Source organism: Leptosomus discolor, chromosome 20, assembly GCF_034619465.1.
Source record: "Leptosomus discolor isolate bLepDis1 chromosome 20, bLepDis1.hap2, whole genome shotgun sequence".
NCBI lineage: Eukaryota > Metazoa > Chordata > Aves > Leptosomiformes > Leptosomidae > Leptosomus > Leptosomus discolor.
This window is the reverse complement of record NC_141410.1, coordinates 6,323,742-6,340,222: the sequence shown is the minus strand read 5'-3', so window position 1 is coordinate 6,340,222 and position 16,481 is coordinate 6,323,742. Positions and strand designations below refer to the sequence as shown.

Genomic DNA, 16,481 nt, shown 5'->3' with positions numbered 1-16,481 from the left:
CAGCAGACGCAAAGCATGAAAACGGACCCCTGAGATTTGGGCTATCTGACAGCCAGTGATGCCACACACAGAGGCATGTGCATACACATCACCATTTCTGTGCACACAAGACCCACTCAATGAGCAAAGTCAAAAGTTCCATAGCCATCAGCTTCCGTATCACTTTCCACAGGATGATACAGAGGAAGACACTGCCTGCAATGGGCACTAAAATGTGCCGGACCACGACAGTCATATTCATGTTTCAGTATTGCCTGGTATTGCTGTGTTCATGGAGTGAAAGTGCTGCTGCACTGGACCAGTTACCTGTGCACGTGGTACGTGAGAAAGACAATGCAAAGAACATGCCTGAAGCCTGCAAGCAGCAGGACAAAGATGCAACTGCTAAGTGCTGGTATCTGTCTTAGTCCAAAACGACTTTCCAGTTCTGGGCACTTAGGCCCTGCATGGGATTTTGGGATGCACCCTGTTAGTTACAGAACGGGTGGCAATGCCCCTGCAGTGTCTGGCTCAGGTTGTACCACGACCTCATGGGTCACTATCAATTTGAAAGGATGTTGAATGCAGAATTGTGCCCCACAGTGTCCAATAACAAGACTTGTCAGAAGGAAACCACAAGGAAAGGCTGTATTACTCCATCCTCAGAGGTAGGACCATTTCATCTGTGCTTCCCCACTTGACCCTCTCCTATGGCCCAGCCAACACCCTTCCAAAGCCATCAACTTTATCTTTCACACACAGACATAATTCCACCATGCTTTAAAACAGTTCTCCTTTTTACCTCTTTTTCTCTCTTCTCCACCTCCATTTCAGTGGAACCCTATGACCCAACGAAAGTGATTAAACCCATGAAATCCCTATTGGGCCTAACACTTCACTGTTTCTGTTAAATGTGCCTTCCCTGTTCTGCTTTTCCTCTCTTTTTGGACCTGTAAAACAATCCCTTAGCCTCCTTCACAATGCCCTGACTTCCAAGCACTGCAAGGAAAAACTCTAGCCAGCCTGTGCCAAACTGTAAGGGGAGAAAGAATACCACAGAGAGGATCTGATAGGAAATTAAACTGTTAAGTGTGATTTTTGCTAGCTTTAACAGCTGCCCTGAAAGCCAGCCAACCCCTTTCCTTCTTTATCCTAACCTGCAGCACACAAAACAGGAAGGGAGACCCTCTTTTTCAATCCCACATCTCAAATCAGTTTTACAAATCCCAGCTCGGTTCAGGCCCCACAGACAGTACAAATCCAGAGAAGAGATTTGAGGAAACTTAGCATTTTCTTTTAATGCTGGAGAAAACAAAACATTATAGGAGACCAGCTCCTTTTCAAACTTCTCTTATCTGCACGCTTGGTCTTGGAAAGCACCTTTGGTACCTATAGGCTAGACCTCAACTGATGCAAACCATTAGATGCAAAACCCAAGACCACAGGAAAGCCGGAGTTCTCAGACCTTTTTTTTTTGAGCTTTGCAAAGTCTGAGCTTGAGCTCAGGTTTCACTGCCCTGGATTTAATCCCCTCATCCCCCAAAACACCTTGCATTCTGCTTTTCCTTTGCTCAAATTTGGTTCCAGATGATCACAACCCCGTCCCTGATCAACAGCTTTGCAAGTGCTGCACAGTCTTTCCTCATCCACATTTGAGATGAAACCCTGGCCACCTTCCCCTACGCACTGCCTACCAAGCACACCTTCGCTCATCCCAGCATGAGCCCACCAACACATCCCCTAAAGCCAAGACAACCTTCACTTATTTGCACAGGCACCTAACCAGAAGGCTAGAGGCTCTTCTAGTGGAGGCACCTTCCGGAAGGGAGCTCTAACCACAAAGATGGTATGAGGCCCAGCCAACTCATTCCACAGACACTTTCAAACAAGAGTGAAGAGGTAATGATTATTACCTAATTGACAGAAAACCCTCCTCATACCCACACACAGACAAAAGTGAAGCAGGACAGTGGTTGGGAAACAAATCCCTGTGAGAAGTGTACAGCCCTGGAAGGCACAGGAAGCATTGTCCCCGGGTTTTCTTTCCCCCTCCCCTGCATCGCATTTTTCTTTCCTTTTCCATGCGATAATAAAAGGGCTCCCTCTCCCCTTGCCGCTGCTCTCCATTTGTGGGCATTGCCAAAGAGCAGAGATCTGTGTGTCTCAGAGCAGCTATCGTATCACAAAGGATCCGAAGCTAGCAAAAAAGGGGCTAAAAATAGCCTGCAGCAGCACACTATATATGGAAGGAAAAGCAAAACAGCCCAAATGGAGTGCAAGGTCTGGATACTGGGGGATGGGACATCCCAGCCAGGGCTCTATCCTTTATTCTGCTTGGGAGGGAAAACATGTAGACTTGGGGGCTATAGGATAATGAGCAAGAAACTGTCACTCATCATGCATGTTCTCCCAAGTGGAGTGTCCCCAGGAAATGATGAAGAGAACCCCCCCCCTTGCTGAAAACAGGGCCAATATTCCCTTAGAGACTTAGCCAACAGGCTAAGAAAAGCAAGGAGAACTTTGAAAGCTTGTATAGGGGAAAGCTCCTGGTGACTACTTTAGCCCACTATGTAAGTAACAGGCAGAGTAGAGAACATGGGACTGTATAAGAAAATCTCCCTGGGTATGTGTGCATCAGTGAGAGATTGTGGAAAGGGATCTCTGTTGGAGACTGTACCGGGAAATCTAAATGCTATGTACAAACGTGTGTAGAGAAGTATGGGTCAGTCAGTGGGCAGGAGAGGGTGCGTGAATGAATGAACAAACATATCTGCACGTCCAGATCAGCTTCTGACGCCCATCTCCTGACAGATGCCAGTGACTCCTGAACACGTTTCCTAGCTGTACCAGAGAGGGAGGCACATAAGACAAGACCGAGCACCGACTCATTCGTCCCTTGTTCCCAAGGGGTGGCTCAGAAAAAGAAACAGGGATGCCATACATGCATGTTCTCCATATTGTTTCAAAGCACGAGGATTGAATAGCATGGACCATATCTCTGCAAACTCCTGCCTGACGCACATCAACCCTCACTGTCTGATTCTGGAAGGAGACAAAGGTGGCAGGGATTTGGCATTAGACCTCAGGAGGTGCTAGTGGAGGACACAAGCAGTAGCTGATGTCCCATAAAGCACACTGTCTATGTACACCCCAGGACTCCAGGAAGCTGGAACTTTCTCAGCCCCATATAATTAGGATCACGTTCCCCACTGATACACAACGCCAGTTAGATGTAGGATCTGGTTTTCTGTGTGGCTCCTGCTTTTTACCCAAGCTTCCAGCTGATCAAAGAAGTATGGGCTTGATTTTAAATGCTGCTGAGTGCTGCCAGCTCTGTATCCTCTATGTCCTCAGAGGGAGTAATGGGCCCTCAGAACCTTCAAAACCAGGTTCCTGTGATGACCCCCTCGAAGCTGTATTGACAGGGAGGGCAGAGCTGTATTCCTGTCCTTTGATCTGACTGCCTCCTGCTACCCCCCAACACCCAGGAAAAATACCTCCTTTTTGCTATAGGCAGTTCCAGATCTCACTGGAATAAACTTAACTTGCACCCAGTAACACCAGGTCTGAGAGGACTTGGTGATAAACAGCTTAAAATCCATTTTCTAGAACACTGAGAGAAAAATAGATGAGGAAAAGAACTTCGTCCTTTCCAAAGCAAGAGATATTTCAGTTTGTGCTTTCCAGGGAAACATTGCAAACGACATTTACAAAAGGGTTCTTGAAACAGATGCTCAAGACCTGGCAGCACGTCTGTTTGCAAGTCAAATCCCATGTGGCTGTATATGTAAACTGGACCCCGCATGTACCATTACCTGCCTTAAACATAAGTGAAACTTCAACCCTCCACGCATGCTTATACATTTTTGCATAATCCTTTGACACTACAGCCCTACAAAGGCATTTTACTGAGAACTCCTACCCCAGTGAGAAACCTCAATTCCTTTTAATTTTCCCCAGTTTCGTAACATATTTTTTACATTTAAGTTCCCCTCCTTTTAGTTTTCATAGCAAATAAAAGCTGCAAATGGGGGGGAATTTAAGCACACTAAAAACAGAGTCCAGGCACAATCACCTTGTGTCTGGGAACGACAAGGGCTTTCCTATCAAAGGAAACTGAAGGTCACACTTTTCCTCATTGATCTTGCAATGTTTGTTAATTACTCTGTCACTGATGTGGCGAAGGATAATTAAACAGCTCTGTTTATATCTTATATGCATAATTATGTGCGCTGCCACTGAACTCGTGAAGACTAGAGAATGTGCTTCTCCAGAAGGGGAACGGACAGACGGAGATGAGTTTTGGCTGCATTATTAACAGGAGGAGGAAAACATGCGTGCACACAAAAGGAGGAAAGTTTGATGGATTCACAAAGTGCTGAGATCAGGAGAGGGGTGCGTGCAGGTGGAGCAGATTAGGGGGAGATCTTTCAATTACAGCTGCATCTCAGCTGAGTGACAAATCGGGGGAGGGAGCTGCTCTGCCCTAACAGAGAGAATTCAATTTACCCTAAGCTTTTACCAAGGCTTAGCACTCATACACCCCCCAAAATTGAACTGGGGGGAACCTGGGTACCAGAAAGTGAGAAAAAAAGTCATCCAGGGCTTTCTCCAACATCTCTTGCTGACCCACAGCAATAAGGCAGAAGCTATCTGAAAATAAGAAATGGACGCACACCCTGGGGGGAACCACCCTACAACCGCACGCAAGTTGGCAGCCCTGACCCACGTGGTAGGAGTCATACAGGTTTGGAACTGGCAGCTTCGCCAGCTCGAGGCCAACCTCAGGGTGCGCTACCCCGCTGGCAGCGCTGGAGGACGGGGTCCCACACCTGCCTCGTGAAGGAAGCGACGCCATGGCGAGCCGTCGCCCCTCAGCCCCTCCGGCCGGGATGAGGGAACACGCAGCACCATAAAGGGAAGCCGATGCGTTACGCGTGGGACGGCTCCGTTACGGGCTCTTATCTGACACCAGGAAGGGCACTGGCAGGCCGAGCAGGGACAGGTGACAGGGCAGGCCGTGCTAGACAGCGGCTCGCTAAGGGCGCCGCAGCGCCCAGCCCCCGAGCAGCAGAGGGCAGCGGCCGGCGCTCGGCGGGCTCCCGCCGGGGACGTGCAGCCGCCCCGGCCTTGCCCCGGCACGGCTCGGTCTCCTCCCGCCCGTTCCCCCGGGGAAAGCCGCTGCCTACCTCCTGCCTCCCGCCGCCGCGGCCGCTCCTTCCAGAACCTTCGCCCCGGCCGGCAGAGGGACGGGCCGGGCCGGGCCGGGCCGGGGCGGGGCCCCCACCCTGGCGCCTCTTCCCGGAGCCGCCCTCGGCCTCGGGTCCCCGAGAGCCCCCGAGCTTTTGGAGGGGGCCGCGCCGGCCCGGCCCGTGACGGCCGGGGGAAGGGGCGGCCCAGCAGCTCCGGGGGCAGCCGGGCTGTGGCATCCACCAGCTGAAATGCGCGGGGAGTTACAGGCTTTCGCCCGCCAGCCCGGGGCTCCCCTGGTCAACTGTGACCTCGGGGTTAATGACCGCTGCACGCAATGCGACACGGGGGCTGCAGTGTGTGCACACAACCCTGCCTGCCACACACTGCACCGCACTGCACAGCCAGCATGCGTGTGAATATGCACCTGGGATTTGCCACAAGGGCACTCTCTGCCTTTTTTCCCCCCTCATGTGGAAATACATGACTAGGGAACCAGCACACACCACAGCTGTCTCCATCTGAACGGTGTGAAGGAGTCTACGGGGGGAGATTTACTCTACCAAGGGATCTATGGTCTGGAAAGAGCCATCCAGCCACATCCACCTAACAAACACCCCTCTTGGGAAGCAGGGGCTGAAGCAGAGGCAAATTCGGCACAGTCCCAAGAGTAAAATGCCAGGCCCCTGCAAGGGACTGGGGCTTTCACCCTCCTCCTTGGCTGCCAGATGCAGACAGTAGCTGGCACAGACACAGCAACAGCTTCGTCTGTCCCACAGAAAACGCGACCGTGAAGCTGCCCCACGTGGGGAGGTGGAGGAGCAGAGGGCTTACCTGAGGCAGCTCCTCCTCCCAGCTTGGAGCCTGTCTCGCCACTGGAGGACCGGTAGGCATCGTCCTTTGAGGCCGGCCCGTCTGAATCCCTGTCATCCAAGAAGTTGCCGTCCTGTGAGCTCCTCAGAGCATCCGCCTCGTCTCCGTTATCTTCCTCGTCACTGCAGCCCTTGGGCTGCACCATGTAAACCCCTTCGGGGGGCACCTCCACGCTCTCGGCACCCTTACATTCCTTGCCCTCCGCTCGCCCCAGCAAGGGCTCCTCGTTGTATTCCCCGTTCACCCACTTCTCAATCACCTCCCTCCTTTTGTCCTCCTCGATCTTCTGCACGCGGCTGAGTCCATCTGAAAACTCTGTCCCCAGCTCCTTGGTCCCAGGCTGAGGCAGGTCCTTGTTGCTGCTCTCCCGCTGCGGCCCCTTGTCCGCTCGCGCCTGTTCGGATCCCCCGTGGTCGAAGACGACCTGGCGGCTCAGCTTGGCACAGATTGCATTTAGCTTCAGGCCACCTTTGCGCTTGGCAGCCATTGTGGGTTTTCCTGAGGCTGCGTCAGTGCATATAGTTCTTTCAGCTGGAAAGAGAGAGGGGAAAGAAGCAAGGAAGGGCATTAGTGGGATCAGACAACTTGAACCCAAACAGCAAAGGGCTGGTCCCAACCTAACAGGCCTTCAGGCATGGCCAGTGCCATCCTCTGAAAGGTGGGACTGCCATCTGTCCTGAGCCTGGTGAGAGGCACGCTCTGAACCTGCTGCTACCAAATGATGCCACTGGCCTGAAGAAAGAGGCATGTATTTATGCTGGGACTGAACTGGGCTCAAAAGGCCCCAAACATGTCAGGCAGGTGAATATGGTACAGACCAGCCTTTGCCCCTGGCTCAGGCAGCACATCAAGTCTGTGAAAGCCTGACTGGCTCCCTCCTTCAGACTGCAGCACCCCCTGCTTTTAGCTCCCCAGCTCCATCCCAGTTGCGTTGGCTGCCAAAACCACACCAGCCAGTAACTGCAACCAAGCACCTGTAGCAGGGAGAACAGCTTTCCAAGCCTAACCCTAGGAATAGTGAGAAATTCACTTAATGGGGTTTACACTTAAGTCTCAGAGAAGAGAACCAGTATGCACCAGAAAGAACCAGTATGGAGGACAGGAGCCCTGGCAAGTGCATGCGCTGGAGCACCAGACTGGTGTGTGGCAGTCGTATGGGAGAAAATCGCCTTGGGTTGGTATCAGTCGATCAGGCCCCTTTGCCTGCTCGCTTGCTCTCTCGCTCTCACACACACAGGAAATTCTGCTCTCACACTTCCCAGCACAATCAGCTAATTAGTGTGGGTTTGTTATTTTAATGTAGTTTATTCATATGTGACAGCTAGTAAAGGAGGGGTAAGAGAAAGTGGGGGGAGAAAGGAAGAACGTAAGGTCTTAACTTCAAGGTCACAGAAAATCTTGAACTAAATGGTCCCTATCAGAGTCACTTGCATAATTATTGCACCAACAATTAAGATTCAATCGCAAATAAAAGCAAAAATCTGATTCTAAAGCAGCTGCATTGTTTCATTTCCCTCTTTATTTATGATTCCTCTGAGAGACACCTAGACTAAGAAGGGTTAAAGGTCCCAAGGCAAGAAACGTGCACAGGCAGACCCTGCCTTGTGTCCCACGGCTCAGGAAGAGCCCCTAGTAAAACACTTGCCGGACTCACACACCACTGGAGTTACTGTGGGGACACTGCTGGAAGTCCCTCCAAAATGTGCTCTTGGGCTTTATGTCGTGCTGCAAGAGGGGCCCATCACACGGACAGCAAACAGAAACCATCTCCAGACCTCGAATGGCGACAACGGGTTCCTCTACTGCACAGGAGTCCCTCGTGGCAGCTCAGCCCACACCTCCCTGTCACCAGCACAGAGGTGCTGCTCCACAGAAGCACAATGAGATTAATCAGACCCCCTACAATGCATCCAGAAGCCATCGTGACAGCCCCTAATCCCATAACATGACAGCCCAATACAAACAGACTGAAACTTTAGACCTGCTGTCCAAGAGCCAGAGAGTGGCTGCTTAGCGTAAACTCCTGACAGCTTCAGACACGCTTCCCTGTCAAGGACTGCAAGAAAAATAACCCCCCGACAAATATATCAGCCCCCCACACAAAGGGAGGCAAAATGTACTCCTCCACCTTCTGAACGCACCCCCCCCCCCCGGCACTAACACCTACGTGCAGTCATGCTTTCATGAAGGGAAAGCACACGTTGCCCCCAAACACACACCTCCCCATCTTGAAATTATAGCTGTTCAAGAGCTGTGAGTATGCGCTGGCACACTCCGTAAATGTAGTCATACACGTACGGGTTAAAAAGTCCCATCTCCCCAAAATACATTCCTGTACGTTTCCCCACGCATTTCCCTTTCACACATTCCCCCAACACACGCGCACAGTCCTCACGCATACAGATGGGCACAGGCAGACGCCCATGAAGCTGCAAAAGGCTCCGTGTGCTGGCACCTTCCCTCCCCACCACATTCCCACTCTATTTAGGGCAGAAAGTGAAGGCCGATCCTCTGCGCAACTGGTACCACAGAGGGAATCTCAGGAGGCTGCTGTGAGCTCCAACTGGAGCCTGGCCAGGACACCTACAGCTCCCGCCTGTATGCTCGGGCGAGGGGCCAGCGGAGCCTCAATGGCTGCAGGTGGTTAGGATGGTGCCTCCGGCACGGCTCGGTGCCTGCCTGGCGCTGGGGCACTGGGTCGGCACTGAATCACCAGCGCCGCTCTCCCCAACACTGCCTGGTGATTCCCCATCCATGTTCTCACGATACCCAGCCCTGCTTAACTGGTGAGATCAGCACCACTCGCAGCTGGAGATAACTGGGAGGCAGACACGCGGCAGCCCAAATCCCCGCTGCCCTCCCCCTTTCTGCAATGAGGGCAGGTCCCATTATTCTGGTCTGGAGGTGAGCAGCCAAGTGCGTGCACCAGCCGGCAAATGAATATATAAATATTTATTCAAAGGAAGAGAGGAACAGACGTTCCCGACGCTGCACTTGCCGCGTACACGGCAACTCCAGGGAGCCTGCAACTTGTCGTCTGTTCCTGTTCCTGCCTCCTTCCATCTCACACACCCTGGCTTTGCCCCTCTGCCTCCCCAGCTTCTGCCCCCCAGCTCCTGCCCTTGCCCTCTGCAACTTTCTTGCCCCTTTTCCTTGTGTTTGGGATTTTTTTTTAGCACAACAATGCTGCTCTTTAACATCTTGAGAATCTTCTCCTAAAGTTTAAGTTAAAAATAAAGCAAGTTCTGAAAACGTACCTTTTCCTTGATCTATAAAACTAACCCTCCCAGAGACCTTCCTGAGATGGGATTTGCTCTGTAGTACCAGGGCTCTTGTGTAGCTCCATCCCACCTATGCAAGTATGGCTGCAGGAAATCAGAACTCCCAGCTGCTTCTGCCAACCTTGCAACGAACTCTCCACAAGCCTGGACACATCATTCTATCTTTCCATTGCCTTATTTCCTTGTCTGGGGAAGGGGAGGGACACTACCTATATCAACATTTCTGTTCCTCTCTTTCAGCCTCTCAATTTCAGAAGTAGAAGGGAAACCCTTCTTACAAGGAAACGCTGAAGATGGCCGTCAGGCTGGAGGGGACCAGAGCATCTGTGTTTCCTTCACTCAGGCAGAGGGAGAGGAATTGAGCTGCTGAATGAGGGACCCTCGTATCTGCCTGAGGCTGGGACTGCCAAGCAGGGAGGGACCCCTGAAGCCACGCAGAGGTTCCCTCCACCCAGGCCAAGCTCCCCACCCCAAATCACCCTGTATCTCCATCACACTGTTTAAAGATTCCAGGCTAAGTAAACATCCCCCTTCATTTTCTTCGTCTAAATAGAAATGTTTTGATTTCACATCAATCTGAGGAAGCCGTTTATAACCTGAGCCTGTCACACGGACTTTTCATCTCTGCCCAGGACAAACTCTCCCACATGCTCTATTTACACTGAGCACTTCCTCTGAAAACAATGCCACCGGGAGTTTACTCCGCTTGCCCCCTCCCCACACCCTGCGAGGAGACACCGGCTCCCTCTGCTCTGCACCCAGCCCTGTGGCATCTTGAGAGCAAACCTCCCTTTGAAGAAAAGGTACAGCTTGCCGCAACCAGGAGGAGGCAAGGAGGAGGACAAAACTCACCTCGCCATTTTGCTGCCTTGTCACCTCTTGAACCTGCTGCCAACAAGCCCAGGTTGCTGCCCCCACCGCCCCTGGCCCCCACGTGCTGCCAAGCGCCCCGCGTGCAGCCCCAGGCTCTCTCCCTCCACGCCGTCCCCGAAGCAGCACTTTCTCCCCCATGAACTCCACACTGGGGTGCTGCCAAGGTGGGCACAGCTTAGCTCTGCCTCCCCCCAAGGGAGAAGAGGGGCTGCGGGGGACCCACTGCATGCAGGAACAAAGGGCTTTGCAGCGTGGACAGAAATAGGGCAAACTGGGCTGCAAAGAGAAAGTCTGGCTTTGCAGGAAAAGGAGACGAGAGCTGAAGTCTGGCTTTGGCTTGGGGTCAAAGAAGAAACACACCCTGGTAGAGGAGAGAAAGGGTCCCAGCTGTGAAAAAGGGGCATTTGGGAGCTGGAGGAACCAGCTGGCATGGGTGGAGGTGAAGGGGCCCTGGCTGTGCTGGTGTGGGAAGAGCCAGGGGTGAAGGGCCCCCCCCCGGATGGGGCAGGAGAGGAGGGGCAGGAGGGCCCATGCTGCGGGGAGAGGGGTGCTGGCTGGGGAGGGACAGAGCGCTGTCACTTCAGAGGGACGGGTACGTTGAACAGATGGAGCTTTCATATTCCTATTGAAGAGTTTTAAGCCCAGCTGAGCAGCTCCGTTCAAGAGGGAGGTCCCAGTGCCAGCTTTCCAGGAGCTGCAAGCTCTCATTCGATTAATTATTAACAGCATTATTTGGGGCGGGGAGGGGGAGGGAAGGAGGGCCAACATGCTGCACAGTCCTTTTCTTTTTTAACCACTGTGGTGCAAGCTTGACTGGAGAGACTCCAGTCTGCCCAGGAGCCCCAAACAGGAAGGGTAGCATGGATCACTGGGGTGGGGGTGAGGATGCTGCACGTGGGAGCCTCTTCACACTTGAGCTGCGGTCCCTAAGATGGAGCCAAACCTTCACAGCAGAAGGCCACTGGGGCATTGGGAACATGCTTCCCCGGAGCAATGCCCTGGCAGTGCCCAACCACATGCCAGGAGGAGGCAGGGAAGGCAGCCAAACGCTCAGCCCCTTCCAGAAAACATTTCCCCTCCAGCACAACGACTCGTGCATTATCCTAGGCAGGGCCAGGGCAAAGGCAGCAACAGCCCAGGCATGGCCCACAATGTGTAAAAGTGGATTTAGTGTGTATATTTTCCCCTCTTCAGTTTATCAATAAAACATTTTATAGCTTTTAGCCCAGGAAATGACCTTGGATTAGTGGATGCTGTCTCTTCTGGCTGACCTTGGGGAGTTCACAAAGGCTCTTTAACAACCTCCTCTGCCCTGCAAGCATGGATCCCGCCTGTGCGTGCCTGCGTGAAGCTGGGGAAAGCCCTCAGTGCGAAAGTTGGACCTGACAGGCTCCAGCTCAGCACTGGGCAGGGAGGAGAAGGAGAATCAAAGACGTGGGAGGAGAAACGAAGTGAGCAGCCAGGCCGTCCTTACCGAAGCGCTGCCAGCTACACTCCCTGCTTTCCATAGCCGTGAGGGCTCTCCCCACACACCGTGTCCATAAACTGTGGAGGAAAAGCTAGGGATTCTGCTCTGCTCCTCATGGCCAGCGCTTGTCAGAGTGCAGTCTGCCTGCATTCAGCACTGCTTGACCTTCTCCTGCTTGCCACACTGGCATCTCCAGCCGCACAAGAGGCCACTTTTCCCCCTATTTCCAGCTCCCAGAGCCTGGTTCAACCTTAGCCCAAAGAGGCAGAGACCAGTACCAGTTCCCTCCAGCAAGCCTGTCCTGCTTCCCTTCGCTCGACCTTCTCAGCGGCAGAGTTAAGCTGTAATTTTCTGGTGACAGTGAGGGGCAGCGTACAGAAACCAGCACTGAGCAGTGAAGGACAGATGACATCCTGAGAGGAGGATAGGAGGGGAAAGTGACGGGGCTCTGGAGGCACTGGTGCCCTGCACTGGGGCTGCCAGCCAGCTGGGCTGCTCCTGTTTCCCACCCGGCCACTTGGCTGCTCTGGTGCTGCTGCCAGGGTTTCTCCAGAACAGCTCACAAACATGGGGAGCCCCCCCGGTTTCCCCAAACAGAAAAGAGCCACATCATCTCTGCACGATGTGTATTTTCAGTGCAGAAGTGTAATTACGGAGGGAGGGATGGGACAGGAGAAACATAGAGGAATTTTCCTCCTCAGGGGAACAGGAACTACAAGCAAAGAGGGCTAGCGCTGAGCTCTAAGCCAGAGCGAGCTCCCTGCACACTGCAGGGCAAAGCCTGCAAGGGTGCTGCAGCAAACAGCCCATCCCGTCAGGCAATCCTCCTTGCTGCCCTCCCCCATTAACACAAGCCTCCCTTTCCAGCCACGTCCTCTCCCAGTGTCCCCCTGCAGTGTCCCCTACCCCTACCTAGTACTGGGTGCAGAGGGTCCCCATCCTCTCCTGAAACACCCCCAACTCCTCTCGTGCCGCATGCCGCTCCCTCCTGGCACCACCGCCACGCAGGCTTTGCCCTGGCATGGGAGCCCCCTCCCCGGACCATGCTCCCAGCCCCCAGGTGCCCGTTTTCTCCAGTCGCGTCCTCCTGAAGAGCGAGCCCTAAAGTGTTAACGGCGATTGGTGAAATGGCACAGCAGATTGCTACAATAAATAATTTACTGATATTTATAAATATTCAAATCAGCAGGCTTCAGAAATTGAAAGGGGGGGGCTGAGCTGATGGGGAGGAGGGGTGTTTAGGGAGGGGAGGGGGGGCTGACATTAATTCCCAGGCTCTCCAAATTCATTTGAGAACTGTTTCTCATTTCAAACAAATATTAAATCTTTTGGTGTCAAGCCTCCAAAATAAAATATCAACTAGAAAGTCACCATCCTCTTGGTGGCCAATGCCTTGTCTGCTGAGATGCTGGGTGCCTGTGGCTCTGTCCCCTGGGACAACCAGCCACTGGGGGTACAACGGCAGCCGGCACCGGCGAGGTGTCTGTGCAAAAGCAGAAGCCCACCTAGCCACACCTGTAACGTAGCCCACCACACCACCAACCATCACCCGAGACAGGAATTCCCATTATTACCACCTACAAGACCCTGCCTTCATATTCCAGTAGATTTTCTAATTCCCGTTGGGAAGAAAGGGCTGAACGTCGGAGCAACAAAGGTGAAGCCAGGACTCCCAGCTCCACCCTGGGAACATGGCCTTGCTGCAGAAATGGAGTAGGGGGTCAGGGCTTCTGACTTTCACTCCTTGCCCTGGAAAGGAATTTGGTTTTAGTGATTTAAGCTGAGGGTTAAAGGCCAGGAGCGCTGGCTTCCAGCCTGGTTTCCAATCATGGTGCAACCGTCAGTTTCCCCAGCTTTCTGTGCCTTAGTTTCCCCATGCAGAGGAGGAGGAATGAGGATAATTACCCACTCGGTGGGCTGAACCCAGCCATGTTTACTTGGTGTTTTAAGATCTCCATATCAGCACTCTGTCACTGTGCTGGATTGTTACTAACTGAGTCTTTTCCACCTCTGAGCATCCTACTGACCCCTTAGATGGCCAAGGGAGATGATCCTGTGTCCTCCCCTGGACCACCCCATTGGTAACGCAAGGCTCCAGCATGGGGTGAATTTCCCCTAGATGAGTAATGGCTTTTCTAATGCACGGGCAGGCTGTCAGCTTCCCTACTCCCAGTGTTTTATGGGTTTAACTGAACGGCTCTGAACTCCCTAGTAAGAAATAAAGTTATCCCTCAGCGTCCCTTCTAAACATTTCACTCAGTGCAAACGGTGTTTAAGAAAAATGAGGACATATTTCTTCTTAAGGATGCAGTATCCCCCTTCAGAGGCCTAATTTATGCCATATATCACTGGCCAGGGAGAGAAAGGCAGCGCAGACCTCACACTAGGAGTGAGCTGGCCCTAGCACAGCCCAGGCACAGCCGCTCCTGCTGCAATGGTGCAATGGGCTGCAACTCAAAGTCCTCCAGAGTCCGCAGAGTCCCCGCTGGCGAGCAGAGCCCGGCTGGCAGGCAGCAGAGCAGGACGGACACCTGCTAACACTCAGCACTGCGCCGCCTCCTCGGCTGCCGCATCGGCCCTCTCCCACCGCAGAGACCTCCTCACCTGCACCACCCCAGCCTGCGTGGACCCTGTCCTCCTCACCCCGCCCCAGCTCAGCCCCACTCGAGACCCCTCTCCCCTGCACAGCTGAACCATGACAGCCTCCAAACTGGCCCCAGTCCCTTGCACCGTGCCCATCTCCTCTGCGACACTGCCTTCTCACCTGCCGCTGACCTGCTCTGCTGCCGCTCGACCAGCTCTTCACAGGCATTTGGCACAGCTGGTGGGGAAAGCGGTTCAACTGCGAGCAAGGACAGGACTAATCCTTCTTCACAGCTCTTTAGTAACGCACGTCTGAACCTTTTCCTGAGCAGATCTCAAAAATGATCCTAAATTTGCTTTGATCTTGTCTACCCCCAGCCTCCTTACTCTGAGAGCTGCTAAGGCTCTGCTGCTCTCCTCCAAGTGCTGAGACAAAGCTCCTTTGCCTCTGCCCTTCCCTTTGCCCTGCTCTGCACTCATATACCCTGAACCTGCAAAGGACAAGAAACGAGCCCCTTTTTCTGCATACAAGTAACACAGGGAACTTCCAGAATTAACAAAAGGAGCAGAGTAGAAAGAAGAGGGGAAAAGTGAGTAATGGGAGTCAGGAACCCTGGTTGTGCTCCCTGCTCTGCTACTGACCTGCTCATTCTCTTTGGGCAAATAACATCACGCAGGCTCCACTTCTGCCCTCGACCTGCTGGGTCTCTTCAGATGATCAGCCATCAGGGCAAAGATTTCTTGCCTAGCTTAGTGGGCCCAGTATCTTGTTTGCAATTTTAGGTGCTACTGCAATTCAGGTAACAACAGAGGAAAAGCACTGATTCAGGACAGTTTGAAGCTCAAAAGTCTCTGCAGCCAACTTTCTAGTTCATCTGTCAATGCAGGATCTTTGCTGAGACATTTCAACAGTTTCCTCCTCTTGGTCCCATGAAAACCTGCTCTTAGAGCTTCAGCTTGACGCAGTGAGCAGAGTCTTGCTACTCCCTGGGCTGAGAGAGGCTGCTCCCTGGAAGCCTTCTGTCTTCAGAATCTTTCTTTCAGATAACATAAAGCCAAGAGGATCGGCTTTTCTGATCCAGTTTCTCCTCCTCGTCTTATTTATTTATTTATTATTAATTTTTTAGTCCAGTTAAAAGGTTTACTATCCAGACGAGCCTAAGTGGCCTCACTCAGCCTAAGTAACTCTATAAATCAAGCAGAACTGCTAACATCTACATCACAATCCTGCCATCAATCTCCCCACAGGTTGTGAAGAAAACCGAGGGGAAAGATGCAAAAGGGAGAGCGAAGAGTAATAGCTCATCACCATCAGGTCCCTGCAGGCTGGCTGTGGCCCTTGGAAAACTCCCTATGAAGCCAGACGCGTTGTCAGGGCAACTAAATGCAAACACGGTGCCTAACTTCACCTCTCCATAGACACACATGCACACTCTGGGTGATGTGCCAGGAGGACACGGTGGACGCAGAGAGAGGGAGAGAAGGGGTGGTGGAGAGCAAAAAGGGCTGGGAAAGCCTCAGGAGCCAGCTCCCAAGGCATGAAGAAGAGGCCAAGAGTGAGCCTCTTCAAAATGCCACACAGACCCCTCTGTAAATGCTGGAAGAGACAGGGCAGGGCGTGCAGTGAAACATCGTGGTGGTAGACAGAGAACCAGACTTAGCTGCAAGTAATGGGGGAAGTAAAATGCTGGGGAAGTAAAAATGACCTGAGGGAGTAAAAATGACCTGGGAAAGACAACGGGTCTCTTAAGGGATGCAGATTCAGAGGCGAACTGCTCAAAGTTTCATCAGTCCCTCGTGGTGACTGTCTTTAACGAGCTACTTTACAGAGAATCCAAACCCACCATGACCCAAGTCAGTGGAAGCTCCCTGGCTTCAGGCCGGGCTCAGGCCCCTCCAAACCCTGTTGCTAGTTGGGAGGCAGTTTAAGAGCAATTTGCAATCCCTTTCAGCACTATTAAGCTCAGACCCAACAAGGAATGCAGACTCCTAATTAATTGCAGTGGGAAGTCAGGAGCTAAATGGGAGTTGGGAGCCTGAATGCTTGTTGCATCACTAAGAAACACAGGGCCAGAAAAAGTTCATTATCATGGTTTTTCAAGGTCCTGCAAAGTAAATCAGTGTGTTAGGCCATATGAGGTAAGTGAGACCTCAGCAAGAGCTGCATTACAGAGAGTAAACTAGAGGATCTTAGCCCTCCAGCTTGTGTTACATCTTCCCCACAGCCCCGACTG

At 52.6% G+C, this 16,481-nt stretch overlaps 1 protein-coding gene across 1 annotated transcript in view; it reads right to left on the bottom strand.

Moving 5' to 3' along the window:
* Nucleotides 1-16,481, bottom strand: part of CASZ1 (castor zinc finger 1) — a 68,797-nt gene that overhangs the window by 42,079 nt on the left and 10,237 nt on the right. Inside the window, exon 2 of the mRNA XM_086476035.1 lies at nt 6,004-6,573. Within this exon, the coding sequence (XP_086332161.1) occupies nt 6,004-6,573 (570 nt within the window). The remainder of the gene's footprint in view (nt 1-6,003; nt 6,574-16,481) is intronic.